We start from the raw sequence: 25367 nt of genomic DNA on the forward strand, positions 1-25367 counted from the left end.
AGAGTTAGAAAATCTTGATTTGTATCCTCTCTCTTTTCTTACTAAGCAAATGATTCCTACTGCCTGAACTTCAGTTTACTCATCTCTGAATTTTAGGTGATGAACATACCAGCGTCCCTTCAGTTTTGTGAGGGCTGGATAAGATAGTTTATGAGAAAGAATGTGATAGATTATGAAGCATTATACAGAAGTATGGAGTCGGGGGGGGGGGTTCCTCCTGCTCTTCTAGATATTCCCAGGCCAACTTATCTCTGTGCTTGGTGATAGCTATAACATGGATCACTGTGCTGCACTCATGCACCCAGTAAGGTAGGCAAATTGTTGCTGGGCTCGACGTCACAACCCCGCACCCACAGTCACAGGTAATAAAGCCCAGGGACAGAAAATCTATCCAGAAGATAATTTCGTCATGGACTAGACCTGTATACAAAGGTGCATTTATGTTGATGCTCTGAGATCACATCTGCCAAAATAAGGTGCTAAACTCTCAATTCTTTCAGCTTCCAGTCATTTCCTAGTTAGTATAACCAGATTCCAATGTAAGAGCCAGGATAGCCTGAGGATCAGCAGTGAGTAAGAGGCCAATGAGCTGGGGGGGGGGGGGGGCTTGGACACTCAAGCTCTTGTTACTCCTTTATGAACTATAGTTGTGGGACAACAATTTGAACTACTTAATCCATCCAAATGTGTTCGTATGCTCTAGAAGCCAACCATTCTGAGAGAAGTGGATAAACAAAACAAAGGCAGAATGTCCCTAAAGGAAAAAAACTCATTCTTTTCATACCTTGTTTGTTATCACCAGTCATATCTTGGGTAGGAACAGGAAAGTCAGCCATGTCTTTAATAGATAACTTCTTGGAAAAGGAAAGAAAATTAATTATACAGGTTGAATAGAAATTAAGTGATGTGCACATATAATGAAAATGTTTTAAAAGCTATATATCTAGCCAATACTTCTGTCTTCAATAAACCCTGACATTTAATACTATTTTGTTTTTTTAGATTCCTAGTGAGGGCTAAGTTAATTTGTATTGAAATAGATATATGCATAGAGAAAAAATAACAATTCAGATTAAGGCATATATATAGATCACATATTAAATCTGAATCCCGTGTGGGATTAGGCCAGAGAACCTTGTACCATTTGTCCATTCAGTCATTCATGTACTTTTTCACAAGCAGAGAGAGGTTCTGACAAGTGGCCCCATAAGGTGGGTTAAGCAGAGTGTGTTCTACCCTGATTCAAATAGCCTCCTTATTTTGGAATAAGAGAATTTTACTGATGAGCAGAACAAAATTTCCTCCTAACTCACTCATGAGAAAAGTTTTCACTTACACTAATAAGATGAATACCCAAATTGATCAAGTATTGGTTAGTTTCAAATTCTGTTTAAAATCTACTTGCTATAAGTTTATTTCTTATAAAGGCTCAATTAACATGCACTCAAGGACTTTTGACAGAATAAAGAATAACATATATTCATATTTGCTATATATATATATAAACAAATTCTGGAAAGATATCAAAAAATTGAAGGGTGACTGGGTACACAGAGGAAAGGGATGGGAGGAGGACTTGTCACTATATGCCTTTTGATATTCTTTTTATTTTAAACATATCCAAAAAATCAAATAAAGATACATTTTAAAACTTAAAGAAAGTAGGGTAAATTCCTGGAGCTACCTGGTGCTCCAAAAGATTAATTGGTTTACCTCTAGGAATCTAAACAACCAGAGAGATAAACAGTACTTCGGGGGGGGGGGGTATTTATTTATTTTTAATACTTTATTAAATTTATTGGGGTGACAATGGTTAACTGTCCTAAAGAATGGAGTTATAGTATACTGCTTGGTAGTAATCTGATCTAGGATTTAATCCTCAGGCAGGTCATTCTTGGCATTACAATGAAGTGTCCAGATGTAATTTCCTATTCAAAGTTTACTATCTCCAATGGAACAAAGAATGTATCTTGACAGTGCCTTTCTTCCATTTTCTTCTCCCAGCTAGATTATAAACCTGATCCTTAGAAGAAGAAAATGACTTAGGAGTAGAAAATGTAGATAAAAAGAAGTCCAAAAAAGAGTTGAAAGAAATTTTAAAAATCTAAATAAATGGAAAGACATCTCATGCTCATGAATCAGAAAACTTAATGTTGTTAAGATGGCACTATTCCCCAAACTCATCTACAGATTCGGTGCAATTCTTCTTGATTTTCTGCAGAATTTGGCCAGAAGGGCCTAAATTTCATATGGAAATGCAAGGAATCCAGAACAGTGAAAATATTCTTGAAAAAGAAGAACAAAGTTGAAGGACTCACACTTCCCAATTTCAAAACTTACCACAAAGTTACAGTAATCAAGACAAAGTGATACATACTTGCATAATGACATATAGATGGGATATTATTGAAAATCCATAAATAAACCCTTACATTTATGATCAAGTGATCTTCAACAAAGGTACAAAACAATTCAATGGGGGGAAATTGCTTTTTCAATAAATGATGCTGGAATAACTAATAATCCACATACAAAAGAATCTGAAGTGAGACCTCTTCCTCACAGCATACACAAAAATTGACTCAAAATAGATCAGAGACCTAAATATAAGACCTAAAACTATAAAACTCTTAGAAAAAAACAAAGGAGTAAATCTTCATGACCTTACATTAGGCAATGGTTTCTTAGATATGACACCAAAAGCACAAGCAAGAAAAGAAAAGATAGATAAATTGAATTTCATCAAAATAAACATTTGCGTTACAAAGGATGCTATCAAGAAAGGGAAAAGAAAAAACAAAGAGGAAATACTTACAAATTATATACGTAATAAGGGACTTAGATCCAGAACATATAAAGAACACATAACTCAATAATAAACAACCCAATTTATAAACAAAGGAATTAAAGAGACATTTCACCAAAGAAGATATACAAATGGCTAATAAGTACACAAAAAGATGCTCAACATCATTAGTCATTAGAAAATTCAAATCAAAACCACAGAAATACCACTTTAACTCCCCCCAGGATGGCTAAAATAAAAAACACACACTACAACAAATGTTAGAAGGATGTGGGGAAATTGGAACCCTCACACATTGCTGGTGGAGGAATATAAAATGCTGCAGTTGCTTTGCAAAGCAGTTTGATAGTTCCTCAAAAAGTTAAACACAAGTTATAATATGATCCAACAATTCCACAACTAGATATATATCCAAGATAATTGAAAACATGTTCACACAAAAAATTGTACATGCCCAGCCAGCGTGGCTCAGTCGTTGAGTGTCTACCCATGAACCAGGAGGTCACAGTTCAGTTCCCGGTCAGGGGACATGTCTGGGCTGCCGACTCGATCCCCAGCAGGGGGCGTGCAGGAGGCAGCCAATCAATGACTCACTCTCATCATTGATATTTCTATCTTTCTCTTCCTCTCCCTTCCTCTCTCTGGAATCTATAAAAACACACTTTTAAAAAAAAACTTGTACATGAATGTTCATAGCAGCATTTTTTCCTAACAGCCCCAAAGTGTAAACAACTCAAATGTCCATCATCAGAAGAATGGGCAGACAAAATGTAGCATATCCATACAATGGAATACTATTCAGCAACAAAAAGGAATGAGGCACTGATACAACATGAATGAACTTTAAAACATTAAACTAAGTGAAAGAAGCCAGTCACAAAAGACCGCATTATTATATGATATGTCCAGAATAGGCAAATTCAGAGACAGAAAATATATTAGTGATTACCAGAGGCTGGGGTGAGGGGGAATAGTGAATGACTTAATGAATACAGGCTTTCTTTTTGGGGTGATGAAAATGCTCTAAAATTAGACTATAGTGGTGGTTGCACAGCTTTTAATATACTAAAAACCACAGAATTGTATGTTTAAATGTATGGTATGTGAATTATATCTCAGTAAAGCTGTACACAAAAGAAAGAAATCCAGTAATCTAAGAAACCCTGCTCAAGAGCAGTATGCCTGAAATTATAATCTTTAATTCTCGATGGAACATGATTACAGCTCTGCTGTCTTTAGAAAAAGATACACTGCTGAGCAAACTTCTCATGAGCTAAATCAGCTACAGCTTCATTCATAACACAAACACCTGAGGGTGATATGGAATCACCCTCACAGGGCTGAACCAAGATCTTTTTAAACTCCATGCACATATTCATGAAAGATTAAAAAGTTGCAGAAAGAACAATGAATGAAACAGTTTAGAAGAACATGGAATATTTAATCATTAGCTATTAAAGTCTGACCTATACTGCTCAAATGGCCAAACCATCAATTAACCTTATTACTTCATCCCTGAATTTTGTTTATTACATCATTATCTAAAAGCACCCGGCCCCCAAAAATAACAATTTTGTTGGGAAAGAGTTTTTTGTTTTCTGTTGCTTTTTGGTTTCGACAAGACAAAGCAAAGACTAGGTAGCTTTTAACCTGCCCCCTCAAAGTAACCAGTTAAAGGATATAAAAGGATATAAAACTTAGCTTCACATAAGGTCTGCGTGCGTGTCAGTAATTAATTTCTCCAAAAAAAATTTATTTGTCTCTGTTGGAATGGCCAAGAACATCTAACAGCATGGCAAGCTGGAACAAAACATTTATCTAGCAAGAATAAGAATTTATGGCACTTTTTAGTAAATCACCTAACAGCCTCATAATTTTACACAAGCAGGGGGAGTCATGGCAAAAACAAACAAAAACCAGGGCAACTGCATAAAAGGGCTATGAAGGTTATGTGTCCTGGCCTGACAGAAAAGCCTCTCCAGGCACTGCCAGCAGCCCCACAGTAGGCTGAGGGCCATCAAAAGTGGCTAATTATTGTTGTATGTTTCTCCATCATATGTAATATACAGAAAAAGAAGTTTAAAAGGCCAAAACTCTTCAAAAGCACATCACTCCTCCTGAAATCACTTTTCATTACATCTTTTTCCCACAAGTAGAAATCTGTTGAGGGAAGTAACATGGAGGCTAGGACTCAAAGAAAGAGCAGCAGAGAAGCCAAGAGAGCTGCTACCAGAGGGAGCACTGTAGGAGCAGGAAAAGAATAATCACACACAGTTACAAGAACTTAAAGAAATGGCCCTGTACACCGCCTTTGACTTCTATCATCTTGCGATGGTTTTAACTGGGGTCAGAGAACTGTAATAGGAGCCTACAAATAAACCTGCATTTATTAAACATTTCCAGATTTATTTTAGGAAAGGAACAGCAGGTAACAAAAGCTGTCATCATCGCAATCATGATGATGATGATGATGATAGTGCTGAAATTAACAACAACCATAACAACCATTTATCGACACATACTGAAGGACCACTAAGCACATGGCTAAGACCCTACATCAATGGCCCACCATGGAAGGAATTTGGGTTTCTCTTGGGGATCATCCAAATTAGTCTTCATCTGGTCCAAAAGCTAAAAACCCTGAGGGAGAAGGCAGCTTTGAATGTGGTTTAGGTTCCTCATATATAGTTCTCAAACCTCCTCTCAAAACTGTTCTGGTTCATTATATTTTGTTAATTCTCAGCTACTAAAAATACAGCTTTACAATGTTTATTTCTGAATTAAAGACTGGTTAAAGTAAATAACTTGGCTAAAATTTTTCAGGCTTAGTTTGGCTATACTTCAATTTCCCCTCTAAAAAGTCAAGAGACTATTTTGCTTATTTCACCAAATCTAGTTTTAGGGAGAAAAGAAAAAAGATCATTATAAATGTATCTGGTGTCTAGATTTGAAAGGATGAGCCCCAAAGTAAGCGCTAACTATGAAGAGAAAATGTTATAAAAGTGGATTTTCCAGAGTTTGTAAAGCACATAGGCTAATGGATTTAATTCTAAATACAGCCTTAACTAATTACCATATAAAGATCTTTTACCTCCATCCGATTCAAGTCCCGGGGTTGTTGGTTTGCTGGCGTGGACTCAGAGTAAGAATCAAATAACGCACATTCCCACTTGGACTTAGGAAAGGCTAAGAAGAAACAAAAGAATACCAACAGTCATACCAGGCGCTGTTTCCTATACAGCAACAGAGTCAGCTGGCTCCTATGTACTGCTTACGGCGCTCACCACGCTGAGTTAGTATTTTAAGTTTTCTACATATACAACCTGGAGCTCCTACCATCCCCACTTCCACATGCTGAAACTGAGGAGCCAGAAGTTAAGCAAGGCCATATAGTTGGTGAGTGGCGGAGCAGGCACTTGAATCGCCGGCCGTCCTGCTAGAAGGTCCATCCTTTTAGCATTTCATGTTGTAACATAGTCATTTTCCACATTAACCATTACTATCACAACACTTAAGTTTTAACTATGCTACTAGCATAATTTTTAAATAGTAGTAACTATGGTGATAGTTTTAATACTATGAACATTAACTAAGGAAATACTACATTTTAGCTATTCTTGTTGGAAATAGACAAGATCTTATGATAATATGTGCCCAAGAAAACTTAATAAAATAGTCCTTTTTTTGGTTAGAAGGAATAACAAAAGTAAGAGCACAGGTTCTTACTGGTTTACAAGAGAGGAAATAATCACGTTATGAATTTCTAACACAGAACAGTGACAAGGGCTGTTAGTTGGGAGGCTGACTGGATCAGCATGAGGAAAAATCATACTACTAGGTAAGCTAATAATTAACACTCACGCTATTTCTTTTTTTTTTATATCTTTATTGATTTCAGAGAGAGGGCAGCAGAGGGAGAGAGAGAGATAGAAACACCAATGATGAGAGAGTCACTGGGGATCGAGCCCGCAACCCGGGCATGTGTCCTGACCGGGAATCGAACCTCGATCTCCTGGATCCTAGGTCGATGCTCAACCGCTGAGCCACGCCCGGCCAGGCAACTGACGCTATTTCTTAGAAGTGGATTGTTTCACCACTTTGTCACAAAGTAATTACGAAAAAAATGTCTCAACAATTAGAAAATTTGTCAATATTCCAAAGAGGAAAAGCAGATTGGGGTAGACAATAAATAGAACCTACAAATCAAATTTGTCAAGACCAGCTATTAAGAAATCAAATTTTTAATGCCATGTGTGATATTATGATTTATAATAAAAATATATATTTGGTCTTAATCCCCATTTCTAACACAGAGCTCCCAAACCTCTGGGAATTTCCTAAGTAATGAGAGCAACAATGATGTCTCTTGTTATGTTAATGAGATGACTATTTTTTTTATTTAATTTTTTGTTGTTGTTTAAAATATTACAGATGTCCCTTTTTCTCCCCAATGACCCGTTCCACCCCATCCCATCCCCCTCCCCAGTCCCTCTCCCCACCATTGTCCGTGTCCTTGGGTTGTGCACATATGCATATAAATTCTTTGGTTACTCTCTCCCCCTCCACCCACCCACCCTCCTCCCACCCTCTGACATTCGTTAGTCTGATCCATGCTTCCATGTCATTGAATCTATTCTGTTCATCAGTTTATTAAGTTCTTTAGATTCTACATATAAGTGAGATCATGTGATGTTTGTCTTTCTCTGCCTGGCTTATTAATGAGATGACTTTTGAAACTCTGGATGTTGGCCAGGTTGCCCTGTGGTTAGAGGATTGGAACTTTCAGCCCCAGCCTCTTATTTCCCAGGAAGGAGAGAGGCTTGAGGTTGAATCAATCACCAACAGCCAATGACTTAGTCAATCATGATTATGTAATGAAGTCTTCATAAAAACCCAAAAGGATAGCTAGTAGGTCCCTTTTTCGGAGAGCTTCCATGTGCCACAGTGTTGGGCCCCAAGCTCTGTGGGGACAAAAGCTCCTTTGTCCAAGACCTCACTGTTAGATGGGCCAGGTACAGAAACCCGGGTACAGAAACTCACCAGGGAGGGAAGCCCCGGATGCCTAGCAAGAGACAAAACTGGGAAAACAAGAACCTTGTCCCCAGGGTAACCTATCCTCCCCTAGCATATGACTGTCATGAAGTTTAGACCCCCTGAGTGTTTCCTCCCTAAAGATAACATCTAGGCATCTGTTGTATTTCAGCTCCAGGCCCAGAAAAGCAGCAAAACCAGACAAGTGGTGCCAGGGCTGCCTCAGGACCAGCTACATTGACTAATGACCCCCTGCCCTGGCACGGACCAATCAGTGGAGACCATGGCCCTGAAAGAGCGCACCTGGAAAACTGATGAATGTTCTATTGAGACACTTCCCCTGAGACCACCCCTAAGATTTCCAGCTGAAAGAGGTAAATATGCTCAGGACAAAGGACCCAGGTCTCGCTCCCCACCAGGGGAGCACGTCAGTGCCATCCCCCTTCTTCCCTCCGAGGGGACCCCACAAGACTTGCAATTGGGGGGAGCAATGGGAAGCAGCAGCTCACCCCAGGCTTACCCCCTGAACCTGTCTCCAAGATCCCCGAAGCAGCCCAGCCTGGGCTCTCCGGTTAGTTCTTCCATGCACCTTCCTTGTTTCACTGCCCCTAGTATATTTTTGCTGCCATCATGGATCCAATACCCCTTGACTCAGTGCTATGTAGCCCTTCCCTTTGGATATCCCTATCCCCCTTCCTTAGATAAATTCAATTTTTCTTTATCCACTGTCTAAGATGGCTATTTAGCCTGCCCACCCACCACGTTAACCTTCCACTCACCCTTTGTATCTCTGCATCGTCTCTTCATCAGGTTGTTCCTTTAATATCCTTGGTAATAAATCAGTAATCTAGTGAGTAAACTTTAGCAAATTAATCAAACCCGAGGAGGGTGTTGTGAAAGCCTCTAATTTACAGCCAGTTGGTCAGAAGCACAGGTAACAACCTGGACTTATGACTGGCGTCTGAAATGAAGGGCCGTCTTGTGGAGCCTTTTACCTGTGGAATGTGATTCTATCTCTAGTTAGTGTCAGGATTGAGTTGAGTTCTCAGACACAAGAACTGTTTGTTGGTGTGGGGAAGCCTCCACATGTACAGGTTGGAGCTGGGTCTAGGAAATCTTTTCACCATGTTTTAAAAAAAAAATTTTGAATCAAGTGTTTAAAAAATGAATTGGCGTTGTTAATTCTTTCTCACTTTCCCATCCCCACCAGGTTTGAAATACCAACTTCCCTCTGCAGTAAAATACTGGCCAGTGAGTAACAGCTACCATAGACAGTTGAGTATAAGTAGCTTAAATTGTTCATTTCCTTACTCTGGACTGAATTTCACTGATATCAGGTCGGGCAAACCATGGGCCCTAGTGATTTTTCTGACTATTCCAGGTGGTCTCACTCTTTTCTTGGTAAAAACAGCAAACACTTTTCCAAGTACTATTTCTCAATCTAGCCCCAAGAACAGTTTTAACAGAGATAAGATTTCTCTTTCTGGTTTATCAGTAATCTCACTAGAATTCCATGACTAATGCCTTATCATGAGGCAGTCATGCTGGGTAAAAAGCTAACACTTTCAAAAACTACAAATGCCATCAACTGCTAAATGTCCCTCCAGGGTGTCCTCATCTCTGCATCTCCCCTGTCACCTCCCTAGTGCCAGCCTCCCTGCAGGTCCTGACTGGACTACTGCCATAACCTGGTCTTGTTTCCACCCTTGCTCCTCAAAACCTGTCCTGTGGTCCGCAACCAGCAGGATCCTTTCAAACAGCAAGTCTGATTGTGTCAGTTCCTGTTTGAAACACATTTACGTCATTTGCCCAAGATTTGTGCCCCACCTTCTTCAGCCTCATCCCATCCCCTCCGGCCCTGGCTCTTTGCGCTCCGGCCACTGTGACTTGAACTTTACATACCTCCCATGTTCCAAGTCCCCCACCTCAGGGCTTCTGCAACATACCTGCTGCCGGCTCCGCCAGAGGCCACTCTTCCCCCTCCTTCACCTACACAGCCCTTAGCTCATCCTTCCTGTCTCAGCTCAAACATTTAAGGAAGTCTTCCTTAAGGTCACGCATCCTCTTACTGCAGCTGTATTTCCCCTTTAGAGCACCTATCACTGTCTCCAATTATGCATACCTGAGTTTATTTAACGTCAGTCCTCTAACTGCCAGCAAGTTCCATGATGGTAGGAACTCTCTTTTATACCACATTCTGACCAGAGAAGATAACCCAGTGCTTTTCATTGTAAGTACTGAAATATTATTAACAAACTATGGTAAAAATCTATACCAGAATCTACTGTCACCCAGACATGAAAATATCAAAAGGCCTACGTTTAAGCCACCAAATAATCCAACATTTCCTTCCAACTCTGCCCTTGAATTTTCACTGTCGGGGGGAAATCAGATACAACAATTCCTGTTTCATTAGTTTATTGAAAACAAAAGTATATAGTTGTGAATGCATCATGGTATCAACCAAATTTATACTCTTCACTAATCTTGTTGAAAACTGGATTAGATTTTTTTAAAAGAGTAAATACAGATCAATTAGAAAACTGTTGGAACAGGAGCTAAGTTTTTTAAAAAGCCAAAGGGATACCGTAAAAATGAACCCTCCAAATCAACAGAATCACTCATATTTCAACGTCTAAAAGCACAGAGAAGATCTAGAAAGTCCTGGCCATTTTCTTGAGTTGTATACAAAGATAAACAAGGGTGATAAAACATTAAGGTAACATCTAAACCTCAGGGTTTGCCTAAAATATACTGTCACTGAGTTTGATAGGGATTTATGAGGTCTCTCATGTTTTTTGTTAGAATTACATAAATATTATTTAAGATTGATCCTATAAGCACTGGAAATGGTGTGCAATTTTTGTTTAATTGAAGGGTATGTGATGGATTCCTCAGTTTTTTCTGTATAAATGCATGCTGACAGCTTTCATAGAAGACCAGGAAGAAACAAGGGGCTTCCTTCCAAATTAAGTGACATGCCTCATGGCTGGCGCTCTACTTCACAGACTCCCCTCTACTGCATAAGCAAGGCAAAAGCAGCCATCTGCAGCAGTAAGGCAACCAAGAGGCTACTTCTCCACTGTTAACACATTTTTTGCTCAGGGCTTTCCGATTTGTAAAAATTTTATCAGTGACTTTTGAAACAGCCCATAAAAACACCTGGACACCTACAAAGTGACTTCTCGAACAAGGAATCAGGACAACTGGCATAGGTTCCACAGCCATACTGCATCAGAATAAAATAGCATTTAAAAAGACCCCAAAACAGAAAGCTAAGTGTGGGCATGGGAGATGAAGTGACCCAGGACTCCCCAGGGCTTACAAGAGGAAACAGTGATGGTATTAAATATAACTAAATAGCTCTGGAGCACACTTTGGCCCTTTGGTCAGCAGCTCATCTCCATTAGAGAGAGACAAAGCCCCACACGGCCCCACTTCAAGGAGAAGGGGTTCCTGGATGACCATGCACTGATTTGGTAATGGGAGCCATGCAGTTGCCAAGACAGCCCAAGGAATATTGGTGCTCTTTTGTCTCAGTCCAAGAAAGAGAGAGGGAGGAAAAGAGGGAGGGGGAGAATGTGGGAGAGGGAGAGAAAAGAAGAGGAGGAGAGGGAAGAACAGAGAGGGAGAGACACCAAAGAAGAAAGAGAGCAATTTGTCATGATGCCCAATTGCACACTAGTTCCTGAAGACCCCTGAGGGTCTTCCCCAACCTGTAAGGAAGGGTAGCAGGCTGAAGTTATAGCATGCTGTAGTCAGAAAGCAACTGCTTTTAGCAAAGCCCAAGCTCTGAAATGGGTAGTAACTTTTGCTCTCTGAAGCCTCCCTTCATACATGTGATGGGACCTTTTAAGGAGGATTCCAGAATGGGTCACTCTTTCCTAATATGTTTACCTGTCACTGGCATCAGCCACATACTTGGTCTCTTCCCTTCAAGTCTCAGCTCAACTCCCTCCACCCTCTCACTACCTAATACAAAAAATGACAGACTTTTTATTTAAGAGTCAGAGACCCCAACACTGACTTAGATAAGTCATTGACCACTTTGAATCTGGTGTCGTTATGAGGAGAGGACAAGATAAGATAATCTAAGGCCTTTTCCAGATCTAACCACAAAACTTATAGTCTATTAATGACTAATCACATTTTCTTTTGACACTGCTCCCTCTTGCCAATAATCATCCATGACTAACTCTCAGGTTTTGGAGAGACCCTGTCTGCCTAAAAAGTGAGAAAGGTTGTTGAAAGCACCAGATGTTTCTGGACCCTTTCAATGGAAGCTATACTTCTCCGAGTAATAGAAATCAGATCATTGCCCACTGCCTCTGAAAAGAGCAAGAGAAATTGCTAATTTGTCCAGTTTTCCAAAGGAATTGATATAAATGTTGGATACACCATGACTCTTTCCTATCCAAAGGGTGTGTGGAGTAACTTTATTAATGAGAAAGAGAGTTCTATTCCAACCTTCTGGTATGCTGGAATGTTCTATATCTTTATCTGATTGCAGTTACATGGGTGCATACATATGTAAAAATTCATCAAGTGTATATTTAAGACTACAGCACTTTGCAGATTTCACTGCTTATGTAATTTCTTTTTTTTACTTTTTCATTATGTATAACAGTTTTATTTCAGTTCCTTGCCCAAGGCCACTTGGGGACACTAGGATGTGCCTAAAGACGTCAAGTCAGCACTTGGCTATAAAGGAAGATCTTCCTCTTCATTTTATATCAGCTGGGAGATATAGTAGCTGCTTACATCACAATTTTCATGAAAGTGTAAGTGACTTTGGTTCAAATCCATCCAGATAGTGCTAGAATGAAAATAACAGATGACTCACACCCAGATCATCCTATTACTCATAAGATGTGAAAGTCTAATATTGGTTAAAGGATATTAACCAATATCCTTTATTGGTTAACCTTTATTGGGAAGTCCAAAGGACTTCCCAAAGTGTCTGGACAGTTAAAGAAACAAGTTTCTTATAAGGCCTGGATGGAAAATGTCTAGGATTCAGGATCTAAGATGAGGCCTTACCTGCTTGCAGGTACTCTGGCTGCAGAGTTGGAGGGAGGCCCTCGGGCAGTGGGTAGCCGTTCTTCCGGGCCACAATGAGATGAAATGCAGCACAGAACTCAGGCAGGGTCAGGGCTCCATCGCAGTCAGCATCACTAAGTTCCCTAAATATAACAGATGTCATGAATACCGAACACGCAAATACAATTCCCAGGCTCTCCGGTGGTAACCCTGCCGAGTCCCCAAACCCATATGAAATCTCAGGCGGCCACTTGGAGGAAGAAAAAGTATGACTGACAGCACTGGGATCAGTAGTACTTTATAAATAAAAATTTAAATTCTTCAGGTTCTCTGGCAGGTCTGTTTTACAATGCTAATTATACAAGACAAGCAACTATGGCACAAAAGGTAAAATGATGCCCAGAATTCCACAGCCATAGCCATTCAGTAAATGTGTGGTGTGAAGAGCTCTTGACTTTGTGCTCAAAATAGTCAGAGGAAGGGCTGGGCCCTGGCACTTTTGCAGTTCTCCCAGCCATTACACAGTTACTGGAGCTCAGGAATGAGCGCTTCATTTTTTCAGCTTTAAGGAAAAACCTTGAACTTTTTGAGTCGCACAAATGTTGCATCAAAAATTTGCTTGAGAATCCCCTCCTGGGAAAATATAAGTAAGCTCAATAAATACTGGATGAATTATGTTTTCAGATAAAACTAGCAACTAGGGAAGGCTGGAACCAGATAAGACAGAAAGGAAGAAAGGGAGAGTCTGGAAAAGGCTTATCTTTGCTTCAGTCATTGTTTCCCACTGAAAGGCACAGACCTCTTTACTCAGCACAAAAGAAGCCTATTTGCCAAAGTAACTAAGACCCTCTAAGCTCAACCAGTCTCTTCTGTGTACAGAGAGACAAGTATACTTGTGTTAGGACAAGTAGAGAGATAAGATATATAAAAACGTACCAGAAAAGTGTTACTATTTGAAAGAAAGAATATCAAAGGTAAGTTCCATTCACATCCTCCTCCCCCTCAAATATTTAGAATGTACCAGCCCTAAAATAGCAGCTCCCCAGTCTGAGGAATTGGGGGACTGCTGCCAACACTGGATGGAGAGAATACCATTCAGCTTTTATGTATATGTCCCCACAAAAAGATAGGAAGCTTCATGCCAATTATGGTAAGACTGGGAATTCTGCCAAAACAGATTGTATGCTTTTGAAAATGATAATTTCTTTGTTCCCTAGCTTTAAAATCTAATATAAGGCTTGTAGTCAAAAAATTATGCTAGAATATATGCTGATGAATAAATCTAGCTCAGGATCCCAGGTACACTGGCACACACAAGGATTACTGCAATTGTTTTGCAATAAAATGCACAAAACATGACAAAATGCTATCATTTCAGTAAATCTCACGAAAAAAGTTCTACATAAATATTCCAATGTTTTAATTATATATTTATAGCAGCACAGTCTGCTGCCCAGTTGTGAGGAAGAACAGCCCACACGCAGCCGGGAGTTTATGGAGGCACCAAGCGTCTTCATAAACGCAAGTGGAGCCATCTGGACCGTCCTCGCACCGCCCTTTGGAGCCAGGGCTGTGGCCAGCTCGGCAGCAAGGTGCAGCGCATGCCACAGCTGCGAGTCTGAACGAGGGCCCAGCCGATAAACACCAGCCAAATTCAGGAAGCGAGAATAGGCAAATTTAACTTCATTCCAAAACATTTGTGGACCTCCTTTCCACCTGGCCTCATAAAATATTACAAAAAATAGCTTTTCAAGGTCCTCCGGTTGCTTGCATCACACCAAGCAAAAAAATCTCAAAATAAAATACACAAGATGGAAATTCTCATATGCCCACACAATTGCTTAGACTGAAAAGGAATCTAGATGAAGATGATAATTAGGAAATTACTTTTTAAATAACAGCTAATACATACAGTGTGCAGTATGTGCCAGACACTATTAATTGTGATTTTCACATAACTTATTTAATTTTCACAACAACAAAAATTTAAATTCTATTCACTCTGTTAGTCTGTTAAAAAACCATTAAAAAATAAGACTTTTAAAATGCAACAATAGGAACTAAAGAATGAATATGAATGACTGTAGCATACCATGTGGCATTAATTGTACTTACCATATATAGGAGAGTTCTGGAATTGAAAGCTTTGATTTGGTGAAGAAGTTCTTGGCCACTGAACCTGTCAACAGCCATTGTTTAAATAAATCATTAATTAATATCTAGAGCAGCCTTTATATTTAATGTCAATGAATCACCATTTTTTCTTTCAACAATCCCTACCATCTAACCACAAACACAACATTTATTAATTAAAGCAACTACAAATCATGTGGCTAAAAACAACATGTGAACATCATTTAAAAGAATATATAAATTAGAATAGGGTAAAAGAAGCAATGACATAATACTTATTATGACATGCAAATTATATCAATTAATTCCTGCTTCATTTTTACTGAAAATGTGTAAAATTTAACTAAAAATTCAAAAGACAAATTTTGAAATTATTAAAGTAAAAATCTGTCAAGCACTTTTAATAAAAAACTGATACACGCCCTGCCAGTGTGGCTCAGTGATTGAATGTCGATCTATGAACGAGGTCACGGTTTGATTCCCGGTCAGGGCACATGACCAGGTTGCAGGCTCAATCCCCAGTAGGGGCGTGCAGAAGGCAGCTGATCAATGACTCTCATCATTGATGTTCCTATCTTTCTCTCTCCCTCTCCTTTCCTCTGTCTGAAATCAATAAAAACATATAAGAAAATTTTTTAAAAAGTAACACACAATCATGGTAGAAAATAGCCAAAGGAAGAAAATTAACACCATTAATCTCATCACACAGACATATGACAGGCCTCTTGAGAAAGGTTTATTTTTTTTTTAATTGATTTCAGAGAGAAGAAGGGAGAGGGAGAGACAGAAACATCAATGATGAGAGAGTCACTGATCGGCTGCCTCCCACAAGCCCCCAGCTGGAGATCGAGCCAGAAACCTTGGCACATGCCTTGACCAGGAATCAAACCTCTATCCCCCAGATCATAGGTCGATGCTCAACCGCTGAGCCACACCGGCTGGGTAAGAAAGTTTTGGTGAGATTTAAGCTCTTTGGTGGCTCTTTGAGAAACTTATCCAGAACCTCTTGCTACTTCCTTTAATCATTGTAAATTTACCAATATCAATTTAAAATCATATATTCATTCTAATACTGTTTTAACTAACCTAGTTATGAATAACTGGAAAGGAGCAAAGGGAAGGCGAAATATTATAGAACTGCACTTAAGTTCCAGCTGCACTTAAAATGTTGGACCCAACTATTATTGAGATTGAAATGTTTATGCTTTCAGGTCTCAGAAAAGTTTCACAGTTCAAAAGCCTCAATTTGAACACATAGAATAGTCAAATCAAAGACCCAACCTCTATTTTAAGCTGATAAAGTCAAGAGTCATTCCATGGCAATTATGTCTTTTAATTGGCATTAAAACAATGAATTATAATGGACTCTAAAGCAGACCTATTTTCCTTTAATAGATTATTATGGATCAAAGGCAAAGGGCCCTATAAACCCATGAGCCTTCTCCCCAAAAGTATCCTGGAAATAATCCTGACATATGACTTTCGGCCATCAAAGCAACTACCTTGTCCAAACATTTGTCAGAAATGTCTTGAAAGCCTATTTACCAGCTATATAGACAATGTCCCTCATGCCATTCTTCTTTTCCCGGCTTGACATCCTTTCTCTAAATCACATTAGGCCCAAACTCATAGCTAGAGACCTGGCGTGGCCTTCAGAGAGTAGAGACTGCCACAGCATGGTGCCCCAGAGAGGTCAGGTAGAGTGCATAGGGAAGCCGACTGCTAACAAGTTCAGTTGTGCCCTGGCTGTCCCCTGCCAAAAGAGGAAGCTAATGAGAAAGACCCAGTGCTTCCTCATTTGGTGCTGACAAAAGTTCAAATCATGAGCTGGAACCCTCAGCACAGCTCCACCCCCAACCACTGTAGAAACCCCAAGCCAGCCTCCTTTCCTTTTTCTCCAGCCATTTTCATACCTTGCTGGGGAGCCACATGAGGGGCACACAAGGGAGAAGAGAGTCTTAAAAGCTGTCAGCAGTCAAACATCAAAACACGAATTCAGACTTGTTATTAAGTCTCTCAGTCCAGAAAATTACATTTACACACAGCACTGATATATCAGGGATATAAGAGTAGCACACCAAATATACATAGATATTCATAAAATAAAGACGAGTAACCCAATATAAAAATGGGTAGAGCTATGAGAGTTCACAGAAATAGATGCAGCTGACTCTTAATCATATATAAAAAAAAAGGTTCAACCATGTTTATAAAAGATCTGTACATTAAAAACACACGAAGATACAATTTTTTTTAAAAAAATGTAGATTGTGAATATAATGTGAATATACTAAAACCACTAAATTGTACACTTTAAATGGGTGAATTTTATGGTATGTGAGTATCTAAATAAAGATATTTAGAAATACGTTTTTTAAAAAGAGACATCACCTAATTATAGTATATAAACCCCTCTTGACCTTGATCAAACTAAATTTTTTAAAAAAGGCATCTGGGAGACAATCAGGGAAATCTGAACAATGAAGACTTGATAATATTAAGGAATTCATGTTCTTGTTTTTTAACATATGCAAATGATTTGTGGTTATGTTTTTCTTTTTGTTTGTTTTTTTAATTTATCTTTATTGTTGAAAGTATTACAGATGTCCCCCTTTTTCTCCCATAGATCCCTTCCAACCTGCATGCCCCCCACTCCCAGGCCTTCCCCATACTATGTGATTATGTTTTTAAAGGAGTTCTTATCTTTAGAGATACATTCTGAAATACAGAGGTAGGCAAAAGTAGGTTTACAGTTGTTCATATGGAAAAGAATACAATAATTAATAAAGAATAAACTCTTTCATGGACTCACAACTGTAAACCTAATTTTGCCAACCCTGTATTTTCAATTGAAACAATCTGGTAATTGCTTCAAAATCATCTGGGGTGAGAGAGGATATGGATAACACAAAATCATTGGGGCTATCTGATAGGGGTTTGTTATATTAGCCACTTTAGTATATCTACATTTGAAATTATGCAAAATAAAAAAGTTAAAAGAAAGTAAAAACATTCCTAACAGCTACCTATTTGTATTTGTTTAATCATTTGTATACATTGTGAAGAAACTCAAGCAGCTGGTAAGGTTATCAAGCAGTCAGTACATGCAATCTGTGTTTCTGCTTATTTCTTTAAAATCATGTTGTTAACATTAATTTGCTATATCTACAATATTCTGCCTTCAATAAAGCTATTACCACCAATCAGAAAATGATGGCTGCATTTACACAAGTGTATTTCAATTACACACCTTATTTCACAAGAGAAAATTAGTCTTAGTCCTCACTTCAATGTCAGGTTACAATTATCAAGGACATATTGTTAGTCTTCAAAATTAAAGTACAAAAAGAAAGGTTTTTGAATTTTTCTTCCAGACTCTATTTCACTGCTTGTTTAAGTCTTCAGCCCAGTAAAATGTAGGCACAGAGGAATTAAATCAATTCCTCTCAGCTTGAATTTTACATGAGAACTCAACAGGAATACATATTTCTGAAGACAACCCAGAAGAACTGACATGTGGACATAAAAATGCTGGCCAACTTTCCTCCCATATTTTAATTTCTCTCAGAAAAACCAGAGAAGAAAGTCTTGAGCCAAAGAAAACGAGCATGAATTTGAACTTCTAAAGCATATATAATATAAGGAGACTGTAACATTAACTGTAGAAGGCTGTACTACATCTTCTGTAACTCTAATGTAATGAATAAGCAATTAAAGATATCGCCTTGGTGCCACGTTCTATCATTTCAAGAACTGCTCCAGCTAATAAATCACAGGGTCCAGACCAGGTTCCACCAAATTCCTATTTAACCCTTTGAAACGGAAACATAATTTTCCAAATGTCATTGCCAAGTGTTTTTCTGCATGGTTTATAGCTGATAAGAAATTCGATCTTACAGGGAAACAAATTGAAGTCAAAGAAGGTTGTCATACTCATTTTGTGTGAATTATTTCTCAAGATATGTACTGTTATTTATATGAGACAATGATCTGGAACCCACATTCTCACCTGTCAGACTTCATTACCTGAAATGAAGGAACTTGGGTCTGGCTGAAGGGATCGGAATTGATTAACATAGTACTCGCGCTGCTCTTCTGTTATCCTCCACGGTTCATCCAGGTAATTACTGCTGTTATCCTGTGGTTCTCTCTCCACTGAAAAGGACTTTAAAAACAAATAAGCAAATGCTCAGAGAATCTCTCTTTAGTGAGATGAAGTAGATATATTAAACACCAATAAAAGTTATCATGCATTATACTCATTTTCCTCCTCAAGGGAGTAATTTAAACACCGTGTAACTAGAATGTAAACTTCTGAAGGGCAGACATCATGCTTTATATTTTTTTGTAGTCCCCAAAGTTGTTAGCAGAACTGAGCATGAAATACTCAACACTTGGTGAGTGACAAAAGTGTTTCCAATGTGATAAAGGAAGGGTAAAATGATTATTTACCACATTTTGATACTTTCAGATAGCTGAGCAAAGAGTAAAATAATCAATTCTTTTTAAACCATAAAAAAAATCTAGAAAAGCTGTAACCATATCATCTCTTTTTCTGAGGCATTGTCATTGTATAAATCTGAGAATCAGAAGTTCCCATTCAAATCCCACCTCCCAGACCCTACTTGACGGGCAAGTCAGGATCACCCAAACTCTCATCCCGCCGTTGTGAATTGAGATTAACCCTTAGTAACAGAGCTGGCTGGCGAGAAGAGCTGTGATGGCACCACAACCAACCGGGTAGGAGGGGTGCATCAGACATGCCACTAGGGGGCGTGCAAGCCAAAGGTGAGGCTTTGAGGGTGCAGAGAACCAGAGAAATAAATGGTGCAGGAAAAAACAAAGCTTGGCCGTGCTGTGGGGAAAGAAGCAAAAATGGGGATTCTGGAAGGAGGAGCCCAGGGCTTTGTCCCATCCCTCCCATCCACTCTAAGGCTAAGGTGGTACTGCAAAAGGACGCTTTCATGGAATCAAGAGGTGAGCACAAGGAGGACAAGCCTTTAGGACAAAAGGAGACTAAGAAAGAGAGAAGTATTACTGCTAATCAACTATCAGGTTGCCACTTATGAACACACTATCAAGGAATTAATAATTAGGAGAGCATTGTACTCACTATCCCTAGAAAAAGCAGCAGACCATCTCCGCTCCCTTCCCCCAACACACACACCCTATTCCAGGAAGTAATTCTTCCCAGAAACACCTGGCTCTCCTCTGAAGACATTCTGAGAAGAAATGAGACGATAAAACTTTGAGCTGTGCTATAACCTTGAGATGTCATCTTTGAAGTTTTCATACTAAATGTAAATCAAACCATTTTTAAATGCCCTGGAAGCCACTGTCCATTAAGTGAATATCCTAAGTTCAGAATGCTTTGAAATTTACAAAGCGTTTCACACATCCCTATCTCATCCAGCATCTCAAAACACTTGAGTGGTAGAAACAGCAGGTATTATCATTTTCCCAGATGAGGAAACTGAGGCTTAGAGAACTTAAGAGAGGATCCCATACCCTTTAGTGAACTCCTGCAGTCAGCAAATAACCCCTCTTTTTTATCTGTTGTTCAAAGCCAAGCTCTGGCATATCAAGTTTTTTTTTTAATTGAGTTGCTTTCATCTGAATTGCTTTCAGAAACCCCTTATTCATTCTGGTAAGAAACAAACAATATAAATAAAGCAAGCAAGGAAGATCAAAAGTCAGTCTGAACACCCCATGGACCACACAACTTTCCAAAATGCTCCCACCAGATTCCAGAACTAAACTCAAATGCTCCAGGCAGCACTTTCTGAAGGAGCCCAGATATCTGAGTGGGTTCCAGGGGCAGAACCCAGGGTGGAGGCAGTCAGCGTGTACTGGGCTAGGTTCCTGGCCAGATGGTAATATGTAGAGCTCACAGGAGCTTGCCCTCCAGGTCAACAATGACAGAAACAGCTGGAATAAAGGAACCTAAAAATCCAGGCATCGACAGGAGAGACAAGAACGGCTGTCTATGAGTGAACAATTTAATCAGGCAGAGTTGGTTCAACAAGCTGGTGAGACACAGGTGGAAAGCTCTGTCCCACTACTGTCCTGAGAACAAAGGCACCGATGTCTCCATGCTGGGTGTTGGAGGCTGTGTTCTCTGGTTCTGACATGGAAGCTAATATTCCCATGGAATACATTCTTTCCCTCCAGGAACTGAAGCTGCCATATCCAGTTGCTGTTGTCAATGTCTGCCTGTGTTTGTTCTTTTTCCAATTCCAGGACCACTGCTCTCTCTACTTCCTCTCCCACATAACCTCACTCCTGAGTGGTATCAGTGGCGTCTTAGCAGGTCTCAGGTCTATTCTGACAGCAGGAATCATAAATGGACATAAAAAAGTGATTGAGTCCTCGGTTTTAAAGCTTACATGGCCCTGGCCAGTGTGGCTCAGTTGGTTGAAGCATTGTCCTATACACCAAAAGACTGCGGGTTTGATTTCTGGTCAGGGCACATGCCGGGGTTACAGGCTCAATCCCCAGTAGAAGGAATGCAGAGGCTGATCTATGTTTCATCTCATACCTCTCTCCCCCCCCTCCAGAAATCAATTAAAAAAAAAAAAAAAAGCTTCCTATTTTAAAAATCTACCTTTTCCACCTGGGCTTTAGGGCCCTTATAATCTAGCTGCCTCCTTGCTCACTCTCAGCAGGTTTCTGATTGCTCACTCTTCATGGGTCAGATTTGTGTCTCTGTCCTAGAGCACCCTTCCTCTGATCTCAGCCTACTCAAATCCTATCCATCGGGTCCCACTGCCCAAAAGGCTCTCTGATGTGTTTGCCAGATCCACAGCACTGCATGATCCACCTCACCCCTGGGTCTCACCCAAATGAGTCCAAGTACAGGGGGCACACAATTGCTGGCCTCTGGGATGCTCTGGCATAGAAAGCTCTTCTCTAGTAAGAACAACATGGGGCAGATGCTAATTTTGGGGGATGTGGATAAGAAACATGAAGACCAAGAAGCAGGGAGAGCAGACCCTGAACAGGTGTACATTCTGGAGTTGTATGGACCATGATGCAGAGTAAGGGCCAAGTGGGACTGAAAGCCATGAGGGAGCCAGAACCAAGCATAAGCAGAACCTGTGAGGTAGAGAAGTACTAGAAAGAGCAGGAGCCAAGGATGGCTGTTGGCAGCCAAGTAAGTGGGCAGTGAAGCAAACTCAAGGCAACTAGGGCAAGGGCCTGTTAATGGCAGAACAGGTATGAACAACCAAGAATTCCTGCTCCTCCGGACCCCAGAGCCACTCCTTGTCTCTCATTTCTTGGATTCCCATGAGAACCTCAACACTTCCTCCTTTTCAAGAAAACTCACCTGGCAAGGATAGCTCCTGCTCCCTAAAACCAAAAAGGCCTTACAACAACAAAAGAGGGCACATGAACATTAAGTAATCTGTATATAGTGTGGCCCTTCTATTGGCTTGCACTAAACATATTAACCTATCCCCTGCTCTTTCACCCTGCTTCTCACTGCACGTTTTTAATTGATTCAATAAACCAAGTGATTTGAGCATCTTAAAAAATATGAATCCTTATTACAATTACGGTAAGTATTGCAGCTTGAGCAGTTAGTGTTCTTGATTGTCTGCACTCAAGTTTCGACCTGCAGGCCTAGGACCGTATCATACACGCCTTTATTCCACACATAGTCCCTAGAAGGCACATCACACATGCTAAAAATTAGTATGAGGGCTACTTTCTGACAGGCTCTAGTAAGTTCAGGGGTATTTCCTATATTGAAAGAGATGCAGAAATGCTACTCCATGCTGTGCTGAATGAAAGAAAATTTATAAGTCCAGTTCATAATATAAAGTTTGAGATCAAAAGAAGTTCCCATCTGTCTTCCTGTAGTTTACCCATGGTGTGATTGTTATGGGGTGTTCTCAACTTCCGTATCCGCTAATTTCAGGGACAGATAGATCACATTCCACATACCCTTAGGCTGAAATACTCCAAAAGAAAGCTGATCCACTACAAGAAGCAAAATTATCGGAACTCTGCTGCATAAACAGTGACCCACTCATTCATTCATTCAGTCATTCATTCATAAATACTTATTGAATATCAACAATATCCCAGACACTAGTCACACTAGGGATACACTGATGGGCAAACATTCTTTTTCCCAGGAAGCCTAGGGTCCAGTCAGGGAGAAATACAGGCAATCTCAAAACAGTTAATTGCATGCTATGGTACTTAAAAGCTTTGCTACTCAAAGTGTGGCCCCCAGACCATCCACATCAGCATCACCTGAGGACTTGTTAGAAATACAGAACCCCAGTCCCTAGCCCACACCTAGTGAATCATAAAGTCTGGGAGTGGGGCCCAGGAATCCATGATTTAACAAGCCCTTCAGGTAATTCAAAACACAGTCAAGTTTGAGAAGCAATGCTATAGAACATGCATGGCAAGGCAAGCAAAAGGAACAGCATTTGCAAAGACACCCAAAAAATAAGAGAAACTAGCCATCGTCTGAAAGTAGCTTGGCTGGGCTACATATAGAAAGACTAGGCTGCCAGTGCAGAGAGGATGTTAGTGGAGTTGCCTCAAGATGGTCCAAACAGAAAGCAGGTTCCAGATCATGAAGGCCCAGGTGCACCGGGTTAAGGGGTTTAGACTGTATCTAGAAAATAGGGAGCCACCAATAAGTATTAAACAAGACATAAATAATCAGATTTGAGTTACAGAAAGAACACTTCAGTGAGGAGAATGAAGGGGAAAAGACTAAAGGTAAGACAACCAATTAAGGCCGTATCAGTAACTCTGGCCAGAGGTCAAGGTGATCCCAGGGTAAGGAGGGCTATGAGAGGAGTAAGAGAAAAAAGCCATATGGCCACCACTAGAGGAAGGTCTGTTCTAGCAGTGGGATGGCAGCTCAGAACCTTTCTGTCAGCAGCTAGGGGGCCATCTCGTTGCAGGACCCAGAGACATGGAACCATCTCCTCCAGATGAACTCAAAGTCAACAACAACAACTGACCCAACTTTTCAGATCAAGTCAGTCACCTACGACAAAATGTCTAATTGCAAAGACTGAAGGCACTGAGAAATAGGGGTGGGTGAGCTGTGGAGCCTTGGGCTTCCAAGTAGAAGCCAGAACCAAGAAAAGCTCCACTTTTGCATGCACCCTAAGAGAACTCCCCCATTTCAACTCCAGCTCCAGTGGTTTGGTTGGCTGAGTGGAGATATTTGTTGCTTGCTGCCAATTTTGAGCTCTGCCAGCATTTTTAAGAAAAAATAAAGGGAGAGAAAAATCATCCACATCTGTCTGCTTAAGTCACATACATATGGTTCATTATACAGTTTCTCTAGACACAAGAGAATTAAATTTGCTTATATTTAAAACATTCAAATCCTTGGTTTTGTTTCAAGTGAAATGCAAATATTTGGCACTGCAAGTTATTATCTCTGGGGAAAACAGCCTGTTTATAATGAAAGAGACTTCAAAAGACTCATTAAAAAATAATACTATTAATAAAATCCCAAAAGGTGACATTTACCCCTGAAGTATCTTAAAAATCAAGCATAGCTGAATAATATGAATTGCAAGGAGGCATTGTCAGGGGGAACTTCAGAAGGGTGTGTATATTGTTCCAACCATAGTACATTTCTGTTTAGAATACAATCCCACCCTGGAAACATCCTCTAATTGCTGCCTATGAGTTCAGCCATTTCATCTGAGGGTGCAATGACCTTATAACAATGTCTTTTAGGTACCTCAGTAAATAAACCATCTGGAGTAGCAAAAACTGTCATTGAATGGCTACTCACCAGGAATGACATTTTCCAGCCCCGCCCCCCCCCCCCCCCCCTTGCAGTTAGGTACAGCCATGTGACTGAGTTCTGGCCAATGCAATGTGAGCACAGTGATTTGCACCACTCCCAGGCTGGGCTAGCACCCTGTGGCACTCCTCTATGTTCTCCTCACCCACTGGCCCCTGAATGGGGGATGGAACAGCCACAGAACAGGAGGAGCCTTGGAGCCTGAATCACCATGTGGAGGAAAGCTACCTACCAACCTGTTAGATGAGTGAGAAATATATCTATTGTGGTAAGTCATTAAAAAGTGGGGCATGCTTGTTATAGCAGCTGTTACTCTAAACTAATCTATCCTTCGAGCAAGGCCCAAAGTAAAGACAGACCTGCCCAGTCTCAACCACAGTCATTCCTGCATTGAAGATGGAAGCATGAGGCTACCTTCGTTTTGCAATTTGACCACCTAATGACATGAGACAAGTCTGAGCCCCAACAACTTTCTCATTATAATTTGGTTGTCCATGCAAACTATCTACAGGGACAGCGCGTGGATGCATTTTTACATCCGTCTCTCTATGTTTGGTTAACAGG

The 25367-nt window shown here is 40.1% G+C and overlaps 1 protein-coding gene across 2 annotated transcripts in view; it reads right to left on the reverse strand.

Annotated features, from left to right (window-relative positions):
- Positions 1-25367, reverse strand: part of REPS2 (RALBP1 associated Eps domain containing 2) — a 173465-nt gene that overhangs the window by 70185 nt on the left and 77913 nt on the right. For both annotated transcript variants that reach the window (XM_087813660.1, XM_016211178.2), the window contains exons 6-10: positions 19037-19175; positions 14993-15056; positions 12878-13020; positions 5898-5992; positions 785-854 (exon numbers count right to left, since the gene is read on the reverse strand). In XM_087813660.1, the coding sequence (XP_087669786.1) occupies positions 785-854; positions 5898-5992; positions 12878-13020; positions 14993-15056; positions 19037-19175 (511 nt within the window). The remainder of the gene's footprint in view (positions 1-784; positions 855-5897; positions 5993-12877; positions 13021-14992; positions 15057-19036; positions 19176-25367) is intronic.

This window comes from Miniopterus natalensis, chromosome X (assembly GCF_054644295.1).
Source record: "Miniopterus natalensis isolate mMinNat1 chromosome X, mMinNat1.hap1, whole genome shotgun sequence".
Taxonomy (NCBI): Eukaryota; Metazoa; Chordata; class Mammalia; order Chiroptera; family Miniopteridae; genus Miniopterus; species Miniopterus natalensis.